General features: G+C 43.8%; 1 protein-coding gene across 1 annotated transcript in view; it reads left to right on the forward strand.

Annotated features, from left to right (window-relative positions):
* The window catches only part of fam135b (family with sequence similarity 135 member B), a 58,835-nt gene that overhangs the window by 27,173 nt on the left and 7,854 nt on the right, over window positions 1-23,808 (forward strand). Inside the window, exons 8-17 of the mRNA XM_085396135.1 lie at window positions 6,317-6,476; window positions 7,146-7,195; window positions 9,516-9,671; window positions 13,916-13,989; window positions 14,070-14,224; window positions 14,330-16,289; window positions 21,787-21,953; window positions 22,244-22,335; window positions 22,424-22,521; window positions 23,648-23,799. Of these exons, the coding sequence (XP_085252261.1) occupies window positions 6,317-6,476; window positions 7,146-7,195; window positions 9,516-9,671; window positions 13,916-13,989; window positions 14,070-14,224; window positions 14,330-16,289; window positions 21,787-21,953; window positions 22,244-22,335; window positions 22,424-22,521; window positions 23,648-23,799 (3,064 nt within the window). The remainder of the gene's footprint in view (window positions 1-6,316; window positions 6,477-7,145; window positions 7,196-9,515; window positions 9,672-13,915; window positions 13,990-14,069; window positions 14,225-14,329; window positions 16,290-21,786; window positions 21,954-22,243; window positions 22,336-22,423; window positions 22,522-23,647; window positions 23,800-23,808) is intronic.

Raw genomic sequence — 23,808 nt, forward strand, 5'->3', positions numbered from 1 at the left:
CGGTTTTTACTCCCACCCCTGGCTGGGCGCTTTAATAAGCTCAGCGTTTAGCCAAGCGGGGGGGTTCCGTTTGATCACAGTAATGAGTTGTGCTTGCAAGCGCCACGTACCACATAGCTGCAGGTGAAAGCTGCGCACAACGCTGCAGACTCTTTCACCTTTATTTATTTACAACTTTTTACCCGCGGCTACGCTTAGTTTCCAGCACTTTCCCCCTTAACATGTGTCATTTTGTCTAAATCTTGTGCTTCTGCTGTAAGATAAGACTTTTTAAAATGTGGTGTTTCTTTGTGGAATGAAACGCTACCTGCATGCTTCAGAAGTAAACGGCTCCGTAGCCATAAACAAGCAGCAAACAGAAGCAGAAATCGACATCAGGTGAACTGTGGCAGATTTTAACCATTGTTAGTGTGCAGAGAAACTGTGCTTTTAGGATAATAACTAGTTTATGGGGGGAAAAAAGCTATTTTTCGGTGCATCTCGCTTACAGACTGTTCCCCAGCGGGCCTCTATAAAGCTAAAGAGAATTATGGAAGTAAACATACAGGTGTTCCTTCCTGGTTCGGGTATACTCCACTGGAGCAATTACAGAGTGTGCACAGGTATGATGATAGGGCCGGCAACTTTACTAGCTCGAGGGAAATTACAGTATGTCCTGATACTCAGGCATCACATGCCTTTTGGAGCTCTACGCTCCACAGAGGCAGCCAAAAATCTCGGCACTGGGTGGGAAGAACTCTGATGAGTGTTTGGGGTCAGGGACCATGGATGGTTGTAGGCATACTGTGATGACTCACGTCTAAAGTGATACAGTCTTTTTGGACCACTGTCTCTTCTAGAAGACTTCAAGGCTTTGGTGATTTGTAGTTGGTTGCACAGTGCCAGCAAATGCTATTAACGGCTTTGGTGAAGCACAGCTAGAGCCCGTCTTTCATTGTTAGAGAGCCATCTGCTGGAACAAAGGCCCATATTACAGCCCAGATTTTACTGGCCGATCAGAAAGCAGAGGTTTGTACTTGAGCTACCAGATCTTGTTTTTATTATTTCTCTTTTTATGTGCTGGTTCCTCGTCAAGCAGCTTTTCACCTACATTTTAGCATACACTTATTTATGTAAGAAAGAAACACTCAGTGGTAAATGGGCTGGCAGGCAGATGAGTGAGCCACAGCAGACACTGATAGGGGTTAGTTGTTTTTGTTATACTTGATGACTCGCACCCTTTACATTCTGAGTTTCAGTTTCCTTCTTTTGGATGAAGTGCAAAATAACATGGTATAAAAATAACTTTTCTACACCAGCTACCAAACTGATGGTGGTGCTTTCCTGACGCAGATGCAATTTTTTGGGCACTATTTGGGGGATGACTCATCTACTCAAAACCATATCTACCTACAGGCACAAACAAAGGACCTGTGTTTGGACGTTTGATTCTAGTTCAGTGGATATAATGTGAAGCATAGTTAAATACTATTTCATACAGATTGTTGCACCGATTTTAAAAAGACTATTCTCCAAACAGTGCTTTGCTTCTTGGGCCAAGTTCCCACACCTGGGACCTCTGAAGGCCCTAAAGGGCTGCCATACATCCACGTGTGCCACATAAATGTCTTGATCTGCTTTTGCAGCTCACAGCTAGCTGTTTTTAAGAGGCATTTGTTTTATTGTATCAGATCTTCCAAGGAGTTATTGTGACTGCAAAAGTAAGTGTCACGGCTGCCGAGGCGAGCCGTGTGGATTTAGAAGGAGGACCCAAGATGCAGGCAGTGGATGAGATACCGGTGGTTTTATTTACAGAGGTGTAGTGGCAAACAAACAGTGGGGCATAACAAACAACTAAAGACACCTAAACTGGGAGAACTAAAATAACAGACCTGGGAGCATATGACAACGGATGATGAATAGCAGAGAGACGCAGACGAGGAACAGGACTCCGTGGAACACAGGGTAACAGACTGACACAGAGTTACACAGACTGACACGGAGGAACACAGACGAACCGGCAACAGGCAGGAGAACACACAGGGCTTAAATACACACACCAGTAATCAGGGGATGAGAGACAGGAGGGCAACACAGCTGGGAGGAATCTGGGCTGACGGGACAGGGGAAACGTAAACTGATCACACTCACATACGACGCGGACCTTCACAATAAAACAGGAAACTCAGATACATGGAACCAGACAAGACATTGAACTAAACAGACAGATTCAGATGCAGACTCAGAGGCAGATCGAAAATATAACACACAGAACTCAAACAATAATAATCATCATCATAAACTAGAAAATGATAACTAAAAGCGCTGGGTCACCGACCCAGGACCATGACAGTACCCCCCCCACAAGGGCGGGCTCCAGACCGCCCAACAGAAGCACAAAAAACAGCCAAAAACAGAAAACAACCCAACCAGGGTGGGCGGCAGGGGACCAGGAAGGAGGGACAGAGCCCAGAAAGACCCAGAAGGTCAAGTTCAGGGGGCCGACCCGGAGGCCGACAGCGCAGGAGGCCAAAACAGTTCAGTTCCGGGGGCCGACCGTGTGGACGGCAACTGCGACGACGGGCAAACAGTTCCGGGGGCCGGCCACGCGGAAGGCAGTGGCGGCGTTCAGGAGGGTGTTCAGGAGGGCGTCCACGGTGGCGGAGATGCCCAACAAGCGGCCTGGCAGATGACCGACGATGTGGAGGCGGTAGTAGGGGACCTGAAGGCTGCGTGGCCCCTGCAGCCCCAGGCGAAGCGGAGGCTGGACCGGACGAGGCGGAAGCTGAAGCGGAGGCTGGACCGGGCGAGGCGGAAGCCGATGCGGATGCGGAGGCTGGACCGGGCGAGGCGGAAGCCGATGAGGAGGCTGAAGCCGGGCCAGGCGAGGATGAAGACGCAGGGGCTGGACCAGACGGGGATGCAGAGGCTGGACCAGACGGGGATGCAGAGGCTGGACCAGACGGGGATGCAGAGGCTGGACCAGACGGGGATGCAGAGGCTGGACCAGACGGGGATGCAGAGGCTGGACCAGACGGGGATGCAGAGGCTGGACCAGACGGGGATGCAGAGGCTGGACCAGACGAGGCTGAAGCAGAGGCTGGACCAGACGAGGCTGAAGCAGAGGCTGGACCAGACGAGGCTGAAGCAGAGGCTGGACCAGACGAGGCTGAAGCAGAGGCTGGACCAGACGAGGCTGAAGCAGAGGCCGGACCAGACGAGGCTGAAGCAGAAGCGGAGGCCGGACCAGACGAGGCTGAAGCAGAAGCGGAGGCCGGACCAGACGAGGCTGAAGCAGAAGCGGAGGCCGGACCAGACGAGGCTGAAGCAGAAGCGGAGGCCGGACCAGACGAGGCTGAAGCAGAAGCGGAGGCCGGACCAGACGAGGCTGAAGCAGAAGCGGAGGCCGGACCAGGCAAAGCAGCTGATGAGGAAGCTGAAGCTGGACCAGGCAAAGCAGCTGATGAGGAAGCTGAAGCTGGACCAGGCAAAGCAGCTGATGAGGAAGCTGAAGCTGGACCAGGCAAAGCAGCTGAAGAGGAGGCCACTGCAGGTGATGCGGAGGCTGGACCAGGCGAGGATGAAGACACGGAGGCTGGACCAGGCGAGGATGAAGACACGGAGGCTGGACCAGGCGAGGATGAAGACACGGAGGCTGGACCAGGCGAGGATGAAGACACGGAGGCTGGACCAGGCGAGGATGAAGACACGGAGGCTGGACCAGGCGAGGATGAAGACACGGAGGCTGGACCAGGCGAGGATGAAGACACGGAGGCTGGACCAGGCGAGGATGAAGACACGGAGGCTGGACCAGGCGAGGATGAAGCAGTGGCTGGACCAGGTGAAGCGGATGAAGCCGAAGCATGCGCTGGACCAGGCGACGCTGAGGATGCTGAATCCGGACCAGGCGACGGCGTGGAGGATGCAGCAGAGGCCGGGCCAGGCAACGGCGTGGAGGATGCAGACGGAGGCGCTGCAGCAGATGGCGGCATGGATGAAACTGCTGCTGCAAGCGTGGATGAGGCTGCTGGTGGAGCAGCTGGTGGCTGGATGGGCTCCTCGGGCCCCCCAGCTGACGAGAAAGGAGGCTGGACGGGCTCCTCGGGCCCCCCAGCTGACGAGGCAGATGGCTGGACAGGCTCCTCGGGCCCCCCAGCAAAAACAGTCTCAGAACCAGTGGGCACTGGAGCCCCTGGTACACACAGAACAGAACCAGCAGGTGCGGAGACTTCTGGCAGGAACGCAACAGAACCAGCAGGTGCGGGGGCCTCTGGCAGGAACGCAACAGGACCAGCAGGCGCGGGGGCCTCTGGCAGGAACGCAACAGGACCAGCAGGCGCGGGGGCCTCTGGCAGGAACAGAACAGGACCAGCAGGCACACGGGCCTCTGGCAGGAACAGAACAGGACCAGCAGGCACACGGGCCTCTGGCAAACACATAGCGGCCTGCAGCTGCGCAGAGCATTGACCCTGCTCAGACAGCGACAGCTCTGTGCAGTCCTCAGCTGGCTTCTTAAACTCCAGGGGTCCAGAGTCTGATGGGGGCTGAAACCCAGCCTCTGGGGAGGCCCTGGAGTGCATCTCAGTCTCAGAACTGGCCAGCCTTTGAGGAATGTTGACATTGTTCTTGGGTTTGTCTCTCTGCTTAGAGTACGGAGTTGTTGAACTGTCCGTTATGGGTTGGACTGACATGGCTTGCTGTACAGGAGGAGTAGGTGAAGGTGATGGCTGAACAGGTGGTGGAGCAACTGACACAGGATGCAGGGCTGGTGACTGCTGAACAGGAGGCTGAACTGAGGATAAAGCTAATGATTCTTCTGCTAACCGGGCTACTGACTGGGCCATGGATTGTAACAGGGTTTGTAATAAGTCTGGCTGTGACTGTAATTGAGCTATGGATTGTGAGGCTGAATGTGGCAGAGGTGGCGACTGGGCTTCCGGCCGGGCGGCTAACTGAGCTTCCGGCCGGGCGGCTAACTGAGCTACCTGCTGGGCAGCTGGCTCAACAAACACAGCCCCGGAATAAACAGTCATTCGAGCTGGCGAAACAGACGGAGTGTCTTTTCCACTCACCACAGCCGGCAGTTCCGAAGTCCTACTCTCCGGCTGTGGGGCGACGCGCCGACGGCGCGATCGTCGCTTCCTCCCGGGCGAAACCTCCGGCGGGCCGGGCAAAACCTCCGGCGGGCCGGGCAAAACCTCCGGCGGGCCGGGCAAAACCTCCGGCGGGCCGGGCAAAATCTTCACTGCCAGGCCGGGCAAAATCTTCACCGCCAGGCTGGGTTGGGAAGCGGTAGCGGCTGGAGGGCGAAGGTGCAGCTCATGAAGGAGGAAGTCCCGTGCCAGTGGGTGAAGCGAGTCTAGCAGCCAGGAGTGTGCAGAGAGTAGCTGCTGTAGCCTGGCTTCTACAGCGCGGTGGAACTCTTCTTCCTCCTGCTCGAGCCACAGGTTTACCAACCTTGCGACCGTGTCGGTTACCTCCTCCCGAAACTCCTGGGTAGGTGCGAATGCTGCTGGGTCCATGTTGGCCGGTTCGTACTGTCACGGCTGCCGAGGCGAGCCGTGTGGATTTAGAAGGAGGACCCAAGATGCAGGCAGTGGATGAGATACCGGTGGTTTTATTTACAGAGGTGTAGTGGCAAACAAACAGTGGGGCATAACAAACAACTAAAGACACCTAAACTGGGAGAACTAAAATAACAGACCTGGGAGCATATGACAACGGATGATGAATAGCAGAGAGACGCAGACGAGGAACAGGACTCCGTGGAACACAGGGTAACAGACTGACACAGAGTTACACAGACTGACACGGAGGAACACAGACGAACCGGCAACAGGCAGGAGAACACACAGGGCTTAAATACACACACCAGTAATCAGGGGATGAGAGACAGGAGGGCAACACAGCTGGGAGGAATCTGGGCTGACGGGACAGGGGAAACGTAAACTGATCACACTCACATACGACGCGGACCTTCACAATAAAACAGGAAACTCAGATACATGGAACCAGACAAGACATTGAACTAAACAGACAGATTCAGATGCAGACTCAGAGGCAGATCGAAAATATAACACACAGAACTCAAACAATAATAATCATCATCATCATAAACTAGAAAATGATAACTAAAAGCGCTGGGTCACCGACCCAGGACCATGACAGTAAGCTTCTATTACTAAGAGGTCAGAGCAACAAACCTTCAAACCAGGCTATAGTAGAGCCTGTTAAGTTCAAGTATGTGTACATGTTTGTCATTAAAAGAGGACATTGTACTTGAGAGGTGGCTTGTGACCTACATAGTAGCTGACATTTCCTCTGTCCTTCTCCTCAGGGAAGTTTTTATGTGCCCAGTGAAAACTGCCTGCAGAGAGCTCATATGTGGCACCGGCGACTCTGTCGCCTCCTGTTGGTGGCACACAGAGGCCTGCACACGTACTACACAGCACTCATGAAGGAGATCCCACAGCTGCAGCAGATTCCTCTGGAATCAGGTGGCACATATATAGAAAGCCTTGGACCTGTTTCTTCATTAAAAGTCTAGTGAGATCTGAAAATAACATATTGGAACATTTTAATAATGCAGGAACTGTTTTTTTTTTACGACAATGTAAATTATTAAAAAAATATGATTAAAACTGTAGAAAAAGTATTATTTTAATGACCTTGTCAGAAAGTAATTTAAAATCAGCCCAATAGAAATAGAGGACTAACATTAAACAGTTTACCTGTACTGAAAATTAAACTATAAGTACTGCTATTATTTGATGTACTTAGAGTACTTGTTGTGTATTCTGTAAACCTTTTTCCGACTCTGGTACAGTGACAGTATATTTCCGCTAAAACCTTAACTTCGTATATATGTAGTGGAGTACAAGCATGCTGATTGTAACCTCCAGTTTCCTGAACACAGTTTGATCACATGGTCTTAAGCAGTGAATGTAAAAGTTTCCGTATTTGCCCTTTTAGACGGGGCTTCGCGCAGCCTCTTAGCCGCTCAGTAAAACAAGCCATTTCTGTTCCCTTCACTTCAGCTTGTCTATATCTAAAACTGTGCACATATGCTTAACTTGTTTTATAAGATTTTCAAACTATATGTGTGTATGACCCCCTGTCACAGGATAACGAAAGTTAAAACTCCCCAAATATCTTTATTCCCACAGATGTGTCGCCTGTAGAAGAAACGCTAAATCAGCTGACAATAGAGCTACAGGTAAGTTCATGTCTTTGTATGATAGTAACAAACATATCTTATCTTATTGTATCTTTATAAATATTTTATTACACAAAAAGTAGGAAAAATGCAGGTTAATCTATAAGTAAAAATAATTAAACTTAACAATCAATCAAACCATTACTTGTATGTGAATTACTGACATAACGCTATTTTATTTTTAACCTCATCAACGCAGAGCACACACTGACAATAACAAAAATACTTTATTATAGAGCTCTATGTAAGAAAACATTACTTTTTTAGAGTCTAACCAACAAAGCAGCCTCTGTCACTTTTCACTTTGATATGTCACTAGTCCATAGTACCTGCTGTTTCCTGTTTGTTTCTATTCTAATACAAAAAAGCACCAGCACGCTAAGAATAGATTCACATTAAAAAAGTTATTTCTTTATATTGTTATGTGCTTCTAAGGAATCAAACGTCTTAATTTTTAAAGTGATCTGGAGCAAAAGTTTTCTAGACATTCTAACTCAACATTTTTAGTCCACTCCTTCTCACTGACCATTTATTAAGTCACTCAACACTGACCTATGAACTGTCAAGCAATCAAGTACAGGATGAGCCAGTGTTCTCACCGCACATAACAGAAACTTAGCAAAGAAAGACTTTTAAATACTATCTATAGGCACTTTGTTACGAGCAGCCTGTTAAAAAAAATCACGATTTGCTTCCATGTGTTTAGATGAATCTGCAAAAAATGCCAAAGACAACTTATAAAATAGTATTTTTACGCCAGTGAGGTGATTCCCAGAGAGCTATTAGTCAAAAACTTGGTGTATCTCATCATGGTGTGCAATGTGCTCTTAAAAAATTGGAGGTAACTGAGCAAGTGTCGGACAAAATAAGATATAGCAGACCTAATGATATATATCACAGATGAACAGTATCTGATTTAGGAAAAAATCCGAAGACTCATCAGAAAAGGACTCTGTGGAAGGGTGGTGATAGTATAAGTAGTAGTTATAAGTTTGGGGTTCAAATCATTGAGTGGGTCATCAGAGATATACAGATACAACTGGAGTTCTGATTGGCAACAGCTTTTTTTTAGCTTGACAATGACCCCAAACACACTGCAGTAAAAACATAGACACAGTGGAACATTATCAGTCATAGACAGGCCTCTCCAGAGTCCGGACCTCAACATTGCTGAAACAGTGTAACAGTTTGCTGTGGCTATAGCTCAGGAGGTAGCGCAGGTCAGCTGCTGATTGGAAGGTTGGTGGTTCGACCCCCGGCTCGCCCAGTCGGCATGACAAATATCCTCGTGTTGTACTAACCGACTTGCTCTCCAATGCATCCATCAGAGTATGAATGATAGTTAGAAAGCTCTCATAGTGCTTGTATGAATGGGTGTGTATGGGGTGAATGTGGCGTGTTGTATAGAGTGCTTTGAGTACTCCGGGAGAGTAGAAAAGCGCTATATAAGAACCAGTCTATTTAACAGTGTGCAGTGTTCATCTTGACCAAAAAGCATAAAGCAGCCAACATCCAAAGAAGAGTGAATCCTGGAGAACTATTCCTGAAGGCTCCTTAAAGAAATGACATGAAAGCTTGACTAAGAGAGTTCAGGCTCTCGTGATCTTTATGTTTATGTGCGGGAATCTATTCTTAGTACTTATTTCATTTTACTTCCTTTAGTTTAGCTGAAAAAAAAGAAGTGTTTTAGTTCCCTCATTTTTTTGTCCCGTCATTGTTGTTGTCCTGATGGCGTTCACCTGTTATTATTATTCTCCATGCTGTGTGCAATTAGTTGGTTTTCTACTTCAGTCTTTGTCAGCTTGTTGTGTGATCTCCGTCTCACTCCTTTCCCTCTCTGTTTGTTACTACTAAAGTGCTTTTACCCTGGTTGTTTTTCTGCATTTGGTTTTAATTTCTGTGTTTTTCTGGCATCTCAGTGTGCATTGATATGTGCCTTAATCAGAATATGTTGGGGCATTTAATAAAATCTGTTTATGAGGCCGGAGCTTTTCAGTATAATGAAGCTATTAGATGATACCAGTAAAAATGGTCGTGATTAGTGTTTAGGTGAGCAGCTGCCAACCAGTCAATCTAGGATCTGACAATTCTTCGCTGTGTAGGCAAACTGCCACTCCATACTTGGACATAAATTTCCTATTAATAATCCGCCCACAGTCATTTTCATATCAGACAGATTGTAGACACTGTTTTCTTTGTAGGTATAAATATGTGAGCAGGACAATCACCCAGCCTTGGATTTGTGCATGCTTTATTCTGGGAGTTCTTTGAAATGCAACACTTTCAGCTAAATATTACAGGACTGCGTTTTTCTTTTCAGCTGCAAGAAGGCCACGAGAAGGTGGCGGAGCAGATCAGCAGGGACGTAAGCCAGCTCTGCTTCCAGCTGGCTGCTCTGTGGAGCTGCTTCCTGGAGGCCGCTGTGTTCAACCCCCACATCCTGTCCTATCTGGCCCAGGAGCACCACACGCTCAGGGTGAGAGTTCAGCTCCATCAAAGGCAGGCTTATACAATGTTCAAACGTCATCATTTGCCTCTCTGAGGTGCTGAGCCTTTATTAGGCCCTGGTGCCGATATGTTTAAATATAGTGATTGTGATCCACCCACGCTAAAATGCAAGAATACCACAGAACAATAAAACATGTTTCATAAGCATTGACATTTTATCTCTGAAAGCAGCTCCTTAAAGGCATGTTGTCACCAGTTTTCAGAAAGTAACATGATACTGAACAGTCTGTCTAAGAAGAATCAAACTAACTTTCACATTGATGAGGAAAAACATGTCAAAGTTAAGCCCAATCAAGCATCAATAACTGTTATGCACTAAAAAAGTTCGGATGATTACCTATAGAAAGTACTGTTAAATTTGTCCATCATGAAGATAGTTTGGATACAGCGCTTTCACAGGACTCAATGCGCACTCGTGAAAAATGAAGTACAGCCTTATTGCTTCCAATTTGGAGGTTAAGTAGGAGCCAAGTGCTACTGATTAAGTGATCGTCCCAAAAAGGACTGACCTCTGTAAAAGCAGGGTGACACAGTCCTCCCAGGGGTGGACATCCCAGCAAATTCATCCCAAGATTACCTCAAGCAAAGCTCAGAGATATTACAAAAATTACTTTTTAGGAAGAGCTGCCAGGAGAAAGTATCGTCTCCCTAAAAAGAACATGGCAGCGACTTTGGTTGCATCTTAGCAAACCTCAAGACTTGAAAAATCCATCAATCAGATCAGACCTTCTACCTACTGTTTATCATCTTCTTCTTCTACTACTACCAATACTGGCTGCTCTCTGTTCACTGATCATCACCCACATCCTTAACCTTCAACACCTTCTTCCCAGATATCTGGCAACTCTTCCCTACCACCCAGGACCAGTTTTTGTGCTTTGCTCCTTCTTCAACTTCCAATATTTAATTCCTGTTCCTGCCTTCACTTGCTTCCTTTTCTTGACTTCCAAAGTCAACCTGCACCCTACCAACACGGTGTTGTAAAGATGAGTGGGCCAAAAATCCCCCCACAGTGATGTTAGAATCTAATAAAGTCATAGAGAAAGTGATTACTTCACATTCCCGCTAGTAAAGATGGTTCTATAAGCTCCTGAATGAGGTGTACTTAGTTTTTCACAGGAGTGCATAAAGTTCTGTAAAAAGAATATACATGTTACTGTCTCCTTAAAGTTTGGTATTGGAAATACATCTGATCCCATGACATCAATGTCTGTTTAAATACATGAAGATAATAAGATACCAGAGGCAGCCAAGTCAGTCTTTAAAAGGGGAGCTTTGTTCTCAATTCCAGCTCTGCATATTTATTCTTGGATTCTTCTAGAGTAACTGCACATGATTTAAATTTATTATTATACATCCATACTGACCCTCAGTTCATCCTCTGTCTAAATAAGCCTTATAAGCTCTCCCTCCCCTGCCCTTAAGCCTAGTTGACTTTCTCAAACAGAAGATTTGATCGCAGGTGAGTAAGGAGCATGAAAAGTCTGTGCTTAGCTTACTGACAGGGCTGGACTGGGACAAAAAAATCTGCCCGGGCATTTTGACTAGAGACAAGGTATTATAGGAAAAGCCATAAGGCCTTTGAATGGAAATAAACGCTGTTGTGACAGTGATATGCACTGTCTTGTTGGTATATGTATGATTTCTATACATGTTACATCAGGTCAAAACTTTGGTTGTAAGATTCAGATAATTATTCATTAAAAGCAAAACATTTTAAATGTTAATGCCCTACCTGGCCACCTGCCAAAACTTTGCTAGACCCGCCGCTGCACAGTTACCAGCTGTCAGCTACTTAGAAAAGGATCCTGGTGTTATTTGTCTCTCAGAAACAGTTCTTAACTTCCCTTCAACTCATTCATGTCACCTAAAAGCTGTTTCTGAGGGGTGCAACGATACACAAAATTCACAGTTCGTTCGATACTTTGGTGTAACTGTTCGATATTATTTTATATTTTTTCGATACAAAAAAATGTTCATGCCTTTTTTAATTTGTCATTTATTAAAATTATAAACACATATTTTAACTCAAAAGTACAGTTGAGGCAATTGCCATGTTGTAACGAGCTTAACTTCTGTCTTGCTAGCTTGCACTGCGCTCAGTGGATCTGCACTCGACAGTGCAGCCTAGGCGGAGTAAAATGGTAAATGGCCTGTATTTGTTTAGCACTTTACGAGTCCCTAAGGACCCCAAAGCGCTTTACACATCCAGTCATCCACCCATTCACACACTGGTGATGGCAGCTACATTGTAGCCACAGCCACCCTGGGGCACACTGGCGCCACCGGGCCCTCTGACCACCACCAGTAGGCAGCGGGTGAAGTGTCTTGCCCAAGGACACAACGAGCGAGACTGTCCAAGCCGGGGCTCGAACCGGCAACCTTCTGATTACAAGGCGAACTCCCAACTCTTGAGCCACGATCGCAGTCGAACACAGTTCCACTGAGCGCTCAACACAGACAGCATCGTTAGAAGAAAAGTTGATAAAATAAATTAAAAGATTTTGTATTGTTCGATACATATGCGTACCGAACCGAAAGCAGTGTATCGAACGGTTCAATACCGATACGAGTATCGTTGCACCCCTACTGTTTCTCCAATCACCTGTTCAGCTCTGATGATTCAGTAAGGACATCTCCTGGTTTCATTTTCATGTTTCCCTCTCACCACATATCCAAACCGATGTCATGACCAGCAGGTTTACAGCTGTGGCTCCAGCAAACATCAGCTGATACTAGAAATTAATATTAAAAAATTCTAACCACAGTTGATCAAGCGTAAACGTGCTGCTGTTGTTTAGCGCGACATCCGCTGGTTTCCTCTTTCTGGCACAAAGTGTGCGATAAACAAACAAAAGAGACGGGACTTGAGACAGAAAAGCCGATCAGCTGATCATTGATCAGTTTCATGATTGAAATAATAACAGGAGAGAGAGGGGAGAGAATGAGCAAACAAGAGGCAGCTGTGCAGCAAAGACACAGAATAACTCCAGCTTTGTGTCTTTTCCATTCTAGCTGAAGTTCGGGACAAACTGTGTTCCTTCTCAGCTCAATACGAAACACGTAATATTTTCCCTGAATATGAGACGATTCCGTTTTTTACGGGACGGTTGGCAACTCTACTAACTAACCTTATGAATAAAATAAAGTTCACTATCAGTAACATCATAGCACCCACCCAGCTGTATAGAAACTCCATTATGCTAGCTAGTACGCAGTATTATTATTGTAGCTGACTGTAAAAAGTCAGCACAACAAAAATAAAACTCCACCTAAACTCTGTTTATATCTGACCCAGATAGACTGCAGGTCACAACTTTTTACCTGAATTTTAGTTCACCTGACACTCAGACCGGCGGCCGCCTCGGGTCTCTGCTCCTCCTGCCTCCCCTTTCCCTCATCCACCTGCTGGCCTCTGTGGAAGCTTCGCCATAGAAGCCACCACCAAACAACTGAGTTATTTTTACACATCTGCCAGCATCTGGCCAATCCACCACCTTTCGTTGTTTATACCGTTAAAAAAAACAACAACAAAAAAACATCAGCCCATGAAAACGAAAAATCACCATCGGGCATACCGGGCAAATACCCAGTATGCCCGATGGCCAGTCCAGCTATGCTTACTGAATATGTGTAAGATCAGAGACAAAGGTTTAAATGATGTAATTTCATATCATGAACCCCTGATCAGTCATGTCCCATTAAATCAAGTTGTCCTTTTTTCCATGTACATAATTTATTCTGTTGTTAAATATTGAATACACTAATTTCCAATCTTGTGTAAAATGCATCAAACCTGTTGCCATTAACACAGCAGGCTTGCTGCTCCCTCTCTGAGTCCACATTTAGACTATGTTTAGTCTCATTGCTGATGCACTTGACTATTTGTGAGCTTTGAGTGTTTCAAAAGGAATCATTCAAATTATAAATGCCATTCTGGACCTCTATATCCTAAAGCTTGCTGAGCAATCTAATATGATTTCCCCTGCAGTTTCTATTAAATCACTGGGCTGTTTAATATGAAAATGTGCTACACAGTGGAGTAGCTCTCAAGCTTTTTTGTCTGTTTTTTGTGCTCATCAAATACTTGGTAAATTTTTCTTGCTTATTGAACCAAGAAATCGAACCCAACCATATGTTTGCCAGTGATCTGAGACTGAGACTGAGGCTCTTATCAAAATTAATTTGTTTGTATGTCTTTGGAAACACAAGGTCAGGAGGTTCTCTGAGGCGTACTTTTTCACCGAGCACCACAAAGAGATATCTCTGACATTTCAAGAGGAATTGTAAGTACCACCCCTGTCAGAAAGCGCATTCTGTGAGTGCAAAGAAGTATAATATTTAATATTGAATTGTCCTGATTTAGAATCAATAGACACAGCCAGATAGCTGCAGAAGTACGGAGCTCAGACTACTTGACCAAAATGCCTCCTTTACCTGTTGAGTGCCTGGACATCGATGGAGACTGGAACAGCCTGCCTATCATCTTTGAGGACAGATACGTGGAGTCTCCTCAAACACGTACTACAAAATATATATCTTCTGCTACCTGCTATTAACATATCATTACGTATTGTCTCAGGACCAAACTCTTGTTCTACAAACTGAATTTCTTTGTCTTTCCAGAGTACACATCACATGTGCCAATGCCTGCAACTGCTGATGAACAAACCAACTTAGATCTTGCCAAGAGGATTCTCGAAAGCAGCCAAGAAGCCGTATCACCAGCAGTACCCAATGACTCTCTGGGTAGTGAATGCACGGACCTGCCCTTGTATGTCTCGCTCACAGCAGACCAGAATAAGAGCGACACCAGATGTACCCAGAACATCATTCCTACTGAGGGCAGAACTGAACTTTCCGCAGCAGTGAAGGAAAACTTGACGGAAGCAGCAGAAAATCACAACCAAAATAAGGAGAGCTATAGTTCAGGAGAGATCTACGTTGCAAATAAGTCATGTGATCCTTGTAGAGGAGAGGCAATTTTGGCTCCCTCCTCAAGCTTTAGTCCCCTCACAGATTCTGCAGACAACAGTGACAAGTCTTCTCATCCTGTAACAGAAGTAATTACCCAACTTTGTGATGCCACAAACCACAGCAAAGCAATAGAGAATGAAAACACTGAAGAGCAGCCTGACATTGCCATGCCTTTAAATCACTCAGTGGATGATGAAAGTGAGGATGTCCCTCCTATCAGTGTACCCGCTGGCTGTCCAGTAATACCACTCTTTCCGGGTGAGCTCAGAAAAGAGACGACTCATCGCGGAGGTTTGGTCGGCACCAAGGTCATGAAGCGCTCGTCCTCTGTTATTTCAGACTCTGGTATCGAGAGTGAGCCCAGCTCTGTAGCGTGGCCGGTGGAGGCCGCACTGCGAGGACGACCCCCTCTGGACTTTTCCAGCGAACGGGAGATCCCACAGCAAATAGTGTTAAATCATCCGGTGCACCGCAGCTATCTGGAAGGGCTGCAGATGGAGAGCAACGGCAGCCTTCCAAGTGGAGGTATACAGGCTTCACTTACATCAATTAGCTCTCTGCCCTATGAGGAGGATCAGCATCAGAGGCAGCTAAGCAAGCTGACCAAGTCTGTTTCTGCGCCGCAGATAAGTAGCCCAGAAGATGTAGAGGATGGCCATATGCTGCTCAACCAGGAAACAGATTGCAAGAGCTTAGTACAACATGAAGATTCATGTAGGACAAACTGTTCTTTGTACAGCAACCTGGATTCTGGACAGTCAGAATTATCACCATTAGACATGAGTTCATCATCAAATCCTGGCCATATTGTCAAGGAGAATGGGACCTCTGAAAAGTCAAACTCTCCACAGTACCTGTCAGAGACATACAGGATAAAGTCAGCGTCAAGCAGTGTTTCTGAAGTATTACTTTTACAAGAGTCTGCAGAAAGCCCTCATGTCAAGGAAAGTGCTGTTATTGGCAGCCAGAGGGAGAATACGAACAATCAAACACACATCAGTGGAGTAACCTCAGTGAAGAATGTCTTTGTCGTTGAATCAGAAACAGTGCCCTGCAGCTGTGGAAACAAACCATGTGTGCATGAAAGTGCAACAGATCAGGAGAGGATTAACACGGGAGATGAATGCCAAAGTTTCCATCAGACCCAACTATTCGGGCCTGAGAAACATGAATGCCTAGATCCCTCACAGATACTTATAAAACCTTCATGCTTCAGTGGTCTGCCCAACAGTAACAGCACCACTCAGAGGCCAAGTGACCCCTTGGGTGTGACAAACAGAGAGATAGTGTCACCTGCTGATGTAAATGGAGTATCGAGCTGTGAGAAAGCACCTTTGGACTGCCAATCGAAGGCCACCAAGATCCCTAACTCAGGACTAGCCTTTGTGAACAAGAAGATGGTGGAGGTGGTGAACATGTCAGTCTCCTGTGCCCCAACCTGCCTCCCATTTTCATCCGTCCTGAGAGACTCTCCATCTATCAGTGGAATGTCCACTCGTCAGACTACCTCACCTATCACCCATCAGCCTCTGGGCTCCTTCGGTATCATCTCCTCATCTTCACTCAGTCCCCTGAACATGGATGAAGAGACAAATGAACGAATGCTGAAGTGAGTTTTTCTTTTTCCTAACAGGCATTCTACCTCTTTGTATCCCGCTAAGTTTATTAGTACACTTACTACTTACTTTTGTGTTGCTGCTCAATACAAAAAAGATATTTTAAAGTGCAAATCACATCCAATTTACACAGAGTTTTAAGATCTATAAGCATATACAACTTTCTTGTGGTATTTACCAAGCAGTAACCTTTAGAAATGAAAAATTAAATGCATTAGCTAAGCCGGCAGGCCTAGCAATGCTTGCTAGCTTAGCTAATATATAATGTCTCATTGAAATGTGCTCAATTCTCTTTGCACTGCAAAGTAAAATAACTTTTCCCAAAGCAAACAAATAATATATGGGAATATATATGGGAATATGGGAAAAAGCAGAAATACACAAAGAATGATACACATACAATGCCAGTGCTAACAAAGAGACAAGACTTATGCTGCACTTTGGTTTGCAGAACAAGCAAGAGAATCAACAACTGCCTACTTAAAGAAGCACAAGTATATTTTCAATCTGAAGATCTTAAAACTCTGAGGTCTGAGTTGACAACACTGGCAACACCAACTCTAATCCCAACCTAACCATAATCAGTGGGAATTTGTCATATATGTTTTTTTTATGTGTTCCCTCAAGTTCTGGCAATGAGGGAATCAAGAAAAAAAAAATGGACACACTGAAAACTATTCATATTTATTCAAATAAAGGCATCTTTTACCTTTTTCTAAAAACTGTTTTAGGGTAGGACGAGGGTTAGGATTATGGTTACCACCTATGATGACTTTGGCCTAGGGTTAACTGGATGCTTCAAATAAACCTTAAACTTAGTTACCATTAAAATGTGGCATTAAACTGTTGACTTCGGTCAACACTGACCTACTGAGTAGCTGCAAATTTAAACATGTATTAACATAGCTTTGCAAATGTTCTCAGTCCTATGACATCAGTTCTGTTATGCACTTTTAAAGTTCAAGGACCGATGTGATCAATTTCACAAGTTTTGAAGCGCAGTATTTAGCTTAAATGTCTGTATAACTATCTATTAAATATGTACAGTGTGTCTTGTACAACAAAGCTTGAAGACTTTCTTGATTAACACCCACCAAACACGGAAGATGGAAAAGAAAGTTGAGAATATAATGTTTTTGTTCTTTCTAAAGCTCTAGCCAATTAGTGTAAAAGTAAAGTAACCATCCTAGCAGATGTGCATCAAAATCTGTAGACATTTTTTCTGATAAATACTTGCTTGTGTCCAAAACATTGGGCTAGGGTTTGAGACTTGAGGTCATCACTAATGAGAATTTAGATCTCAGGGGGTTATGGTGGGCTGGATTTATGTTCAGGGTTCCTTTCTCAATTGGGTGTCAATAAAAAATTTTTCTAAAATTTAGCTCAATTTCTGAAGGAAAATTTTGTGTTATTTGAGTGTTATCATCATCCACACCAGCTGCAGGAAACAAGGCAGTGATTCTTGAGATAAGGGACAAAACATGTCTGGCAGATAAAACCCCAATTTTGTGGTTAAAAATATGCATACAAGTGTTAACCCAACTGCCTAAAAGACAAACCAAGGCAATGTTTATACAACAAAACTATGATTTTGCATTTTTTATAAATATATATTTATTTTAAATGGTACAGTACATTACCAGTACCTTAAAAATCCATTGTCCAGAAGCAGGTGTGATAATATTAAAATACAGAAATTTTTTTTTAAAGTAATGTAAAATTAAACATCATGGCTCTCGTCACTAAGTATTTAAGTCAATACCTTATATAATATCAAAATATGCAATTGAAACTTTATTTTTAAATATTTTTTAAGTGATTAAAATCGTGTCCAGAGTTTTTGTCAACACCATCAGATTTTTTTAAAAGTACAAAAAATCAGGAATTATTGTGGGTGGCTTACACTCTGAGGACCCCTTTACCACTTCCTGTTTGATACACATGCCATGAGGTCACTGCTGTGATAATTTGTTTGTTTTTATTTCATTTATTGCACACCTTTCTGATAAAACTCTGTGTCACAACCATAGTGCGTCAACACCAAAGTCGATGTAATTAATTATTTTTTTTGTAAAAACAGCCTCATTTAGGTAGATTGTAGAGGCCATCAGCAAATGATGAAAAACAAGATGGCTTCTGTCAGATAAACATGTGTTATGAGAGAAAGTCGGGTATTTTGTCAACACCATCAGGACTTTTGTCTGACCCTTTTTCTAATGGTGTTGACAAATGTCACAAAAGTGTTCTATTCACCATTTATATTAAGTTATTTTTTACTAATATTTCAGTCATATTACTTCTTGTGTGTTTTACTGATATTTCTGCTTCACAGATGTGTCAAATATTATCAAATTTGCCTTATCTTGAATCTCATTGTTTATGTATACATTATTAATCCTGTAGAGGAATGCAGAGGAAAATGCTTAGTCCTCTGCATTTAACCCATTCACTCAGTGATGCAGTGGGCAGCTACCAATCCAGGATAGCCTCTGTTCGTTGGATTTGAACGCCCAACCTTTCAATCATGTGGCATCTACTGAGCTAGCTGTGCCCCGAGAGTTGGTCTTTAAGTGATGATGCTTCCTGCTTCCGGGCCCACACTACTCTTATAGCCTGTTGTGCTGTTAAAATTTTTAATGCTTTTTATCTTGTTCTATTACATCTGAACAAGCCCCTAAAAACAGCCAGTGATCACTGCCAGCCTAACCATCGGGAATCCTCACGTTAACCTTTATCAAGTGGTAAAAAGTTAGCATTCATCCTCCAGCTTCACTGTGTTTATGTTATGCTAACACAGCTGTGTCGCTAGCGATCACGTAGCACATCACTATATACTAGCTAGCCCAACTTCAGTAACCTGACAATAGTCACTGCTGTTTAGTTTTCTGTCTCCCTTTATGTTGGAAGTGGTAGCAGAGCTGGTGTATCATGTTCAGGTGGAAACAAGCAATCTAACTTCTAACTCTGTTAAATTTCATATATTCTGTTTTCATGGATGCCTGGATGTTACACCTGGTAGAGCCACACACTGATCATTTTATTAAAGATGAAAGAATTTAGACAGTTTGTAACTCTCAGTGATGCCGCAGAGTTCCAAAGTCAAAGGAACTCTGAACCATCAAACTTAATGGCCGGATAGCATTTCTATTGCTTAATGCATAATTGTGTTGTGAATATTCATCCTTAATCTGTGAAAAAGCATAAGGTTCAGAAAAATTATAGTAATTACAAAATGGTACATTTCAGGCTAGAATAGCAAAGGTGAACCTGTCAGTAGAGGAACGAAAGAGAAGGAACAGGGATGATCAAAAAAGAAAGAGAGAAAAAATTAACAGCCAGCCTGAGTTGAAGAAAGAGTTTCTCATAAAGGAAAGGGAAAGATGGAGAAATAGAGTGAAAGAGGGAAAAATAAAGAACACCAGTAATCTGAAAGGAAGAGAAAAAAGTCAGAAGAGAAGGTTTTGGAAACAAGCACAGAGACAAAAGGAGAGAAAGTCCAGCAGGGTCTAAACACACAACCACAGAGAACTTTAGGAATCAAGGAGTAGTAGGCAGCTACTTGCTGGTGAACTATTAAGATGTAGAACTTGACATGTGCAAAAGCAGAATTGTTATGATGTGTCTTGTGATATTACAAAGGTTGTTAAGGTTTAATTGTCATTTTGAAAGAAATAATATCTTGTTTTCTACTAGAGTGTCACCACCGTCAGCGCCTTGTCAACTCCATAATATGGAGTTTTTGTTTATTTTTCTCTTTTGGAGAACCATATATTTTCCTCCCTCATGATCTTCCAATAAAAATACATAATTTTCTCAATAAATGTGTAATTTGCATGCTGCTTAATATGACTGTTTCTTATACAGATTAAATACAAGCTTCTGAAAATATGTATGACTGTAACTCTAACAATAAAAAGCCAAAACAATCTTACTTTTAAATGTGGTATAATTACTTTGAAAACCTATGTGCATAAACAATAGAATAGAGAAGCTGCTAATAAGATAAGATAAGATAAGATAAGATAAGATAAGATAAGATAAGATAAGATAAGATGACCTTTAATAGTCCCACAGGTGGGAAATTTGTTTTGTTACAGCAAAAGTGCAAAGTTATGTAGCAGAAATTAGAAAACACTGGAATGCAATAAAATAAAATACTATATACAATAGAATAAAATAGAATAGAATAAAATAATATATACAACAGAATAAAATAGAATACAAATGCTATTTACAACTGAGTATGAAAAGTAATTGTCAAAATAGCTGCAACAACTTCATTTAAAATATATATTTTTGCATTTCTTTGTGTCTGACGGTGTTGACAAAAACCTTGCACTTCTCCAGCAAAAACATAAATTATTAAAAACTGTTACACCTGGGAGATTGTACCAAAACATGGTGAGACAGACAAAACTTTGTGTAACAATTATATGTAAATGTGTTTTTGAAAAATCAAAAAATATATTTTAGAAAATTAAAACCTGTTTTGTCCCTAATCTCAGGAATCACTGAAGGCCAAAACATGAGGGGTTTACATGGGTTTTGGGAGATGACTCCTGACATCTGGTGCAGTAGCTGGCAGTTACTCATGCTTGGAAAGTCTAGCATAACAAAATGAAACGAGGGCAAATATGAAGCAAGGAAGCCAAAACGAGGTGAAATGCCTCCTGAATGTATTAAGTCACATCAAAGAATACACAGACAAATCCATCACGATAAGCTGGAAGTACACTAACTTGAATCGGATTGGCTTTGACTTCTGCATGACTGTAATCTGAAACCTGGCAGAATGACAGAGTAATAAAACTTTTGAGCAGCTTACTGGTTAGTCTGAGACTTCTGTTAAGCAACACGGGCTTGCTCAAGAAGTGGGCAGCATGAGCAATGTAAATTCTGAAAATTGAATGTAGGTTGTCTATTATATTTGGGCCACACAGCGAAAGCTGTAGGAGTAATTCACTTTTTGGAAAATGAAACATTCATCAACTTGTCTCTAAGGCAGCGGTAGACAATTAGGTTTTCCCAACGGGCTGCAAGTGAGATACTGGGACTGTTGTGGAGGACTGTCCCAGTAGGCTGGACTCAGTTCTGCTTAATATCAATTTTATCTTTTTATAAGACTACTGGCGCGACCCTCCACATCTCATGTGGCCCCTTGGGGAAATTAATTTGCCACCCCTGCTCTAAGGTCTACATGCCAACCCTAAACTCAGGCCTAAGTTTAAAGCTAGGCAATTATAGTATATAATTTTTAAAAAATATTATTAAACTATTCTCTCCAGTGTTTACAGTCAAGAGTCATAAAAATGAATCATTCTGTCACACATGAAAAAGTAGCCACATTTTGCCCTTTTAAGACTAGATTACAATTAGAACGTATGATGGCTGAGACAGCAAAGGGTTAAAGGCTTAAATCAGCTCATATCTCATTAGCTTAAAATTGTTCAGTATAAGTTTAGTAATATAATATCACATTTTTTTCTCCAGTTTCTACAAAGCCAAAGAGGAGCTGTTCAAAGAGTTGAGCTTCCAGGCCAGCTTGTACAGCGACCTCCCGCTCCTGGCATCAGATCTCCCCTACTTCCCTCCTGAAGAGGATGATGAGGAGTTTGATGACGGCATACACCTGGTGGTGTGCGTCCATGGGCTTGATGGTGAGGCTGCACATTTAAAAAATGTTCTGCTTCGCTGCGATCCAGTTCCACGTCTGCATTGCACTGACACATCCATAACTTTCTGTACAGCCTTTCATATCATTCCCTATTAGCATTGTAAATGTAATATAGCCTGATAAAGCCCTACAACTTTATTACACTGCACTGTGCAGTCTGTGAATACTAATTCCCTGAAACTCATTTCAGGTTAACTTTTAAATGTTTATCGAACATGCTTAATAAAAGCAGAGCTACAAACTTTGTGTGTCTGTTTCGTCACCTGCTTCTAGGAAACAGTGCTGACCTTCGTCTTGTGAAGACTTTCATAGAGCTGGGATTGCCAGGATCCAGGCTCGACTTCCTCATGTCTGAGAGGAACCAGGTACATTTGACAGTGACGGGAGCAAAACTGTGAAAGTGTGCTTCGAGGCAATTTGCAGAGCGCTGACAGCCTTGCTTTTCTCCCATAGGCCGACACGTTTGCAGACTTCGACGCCATGACGGACAGGCTGCTGGATGAAATCATTCAGCACATCCAGCTCTACAATCTCACCATAGGCAGGATCAGGTCAGTCGGCCAGGTTTAACACGCTGCAGCGTGCCCATTATTGACACATTTCATTTTGATTGGATATTAAACCTCTTAATATCCACTAGCTTGCTGGTGAACCCCCTAAGGGCAGAGATAGGGTGCAAATACATTCAAGTGACTTTTCAAACAAGCCTGCTTCCAGAAATTAGAATATATCACCCTTCAAGTTGAGTTTGTAGTTTCATTTTGGTCTTACAGTTCCTCTGCTAGAAGATTCTCATGTGGGAAGTCATTTGAGGTTAAGGGAAACCAGTAAAGGACCAGCCTGAGCAGTATTCAGTCCAGTCAGCAGATGGCAGCAGAGACTTGGCTCTGATTCTTCTGTGGAAGTCTTAACTTCGGAGAATGACAGCTCCGTCATAATGTATAGACTCAAAATGGATAAGTGGCAGAAAACAGATGAAAAGCTCTTATCATACCGTGCCAATAAGCTTGTGACTTTCACATGATAGACTGCGCTGCTTTATGCAGCACTGTGCTGCCTAGTTCCAATCAAATTAAGCTATTCATCTTCCCGCTTAATTGCCCTCAATGTGACAATTTATTTCTTTGTGAGAGTTTCTGCCCAAGTTTCTTAACTCTCTTTTTATTGTGGCGTATTCTCTGGGGAGCGAGTATCAAAGACAAAAGGCAATGGAGTGCCGCAACAGCATCTGGTTCTTTCCACATTACCTCTATATTTAGTTTGGGAGCAGACAGATGAGAAGGAGCAGGGATGGAGATGAGGGATTGTGGGTAGAGCCGCAACAGTACAGTAATTAAACTAAGTGACAGACATAGCTTGATGAATCTAATATTTCCCACTGCTGGGAAGCTGCTATTAATTCGTGCGGTTTGTCCTCTATGTTCGCATCAATAAGTTGTCATTGCCTTTGAGGATGTTTAAACATTTAGCAAGTTAATGAATTTTCTGTAATCACCGCATGCTGCAGCAGGAATCTCCAAATAGCTTCCGCTGCAACCCGTTCCTGCTTCCAGAGGAATCTACCAAAGCTATCGGGCAGTGTCGTAGGTCAGCAGCGTTGGAGGCATTTTTTTTTCCCAGCCGCCCACTCATGCTGCAAGTTCCTCTCTCTGAAAGTTGTTTGTCTTCGGCCAACAGCTTCATCGGCCACTCTCTGGGGAACATCATCATCCGCTCGGTGCTGACGAGGCCTCGCTTCCGCTGCTATTTGCCCAAACTGCACACTTTCCTCTCGTTGTCAGGGCCACACTTGGGAACGCTGTACAACAACAGCACACTGGTCAGCACAGGTGAGGCCA

This window comes from Rhamphochromis longiceps, linkage group LG22, assembly GCF_057381845.1.
Source record: "Rhamphochromis longiceps isolate RC_006_pf linkage group LG22, R_longiceps_female_GT1.1, whole genome shotgun sequence".
Classification (NCBI taxonomy): Eukaryota; Metazoa; Chordata; class Actinopteri; order Cichliformes; family Cichlidae; genus Rhamphochromis; species Rhamphochromis longiceps.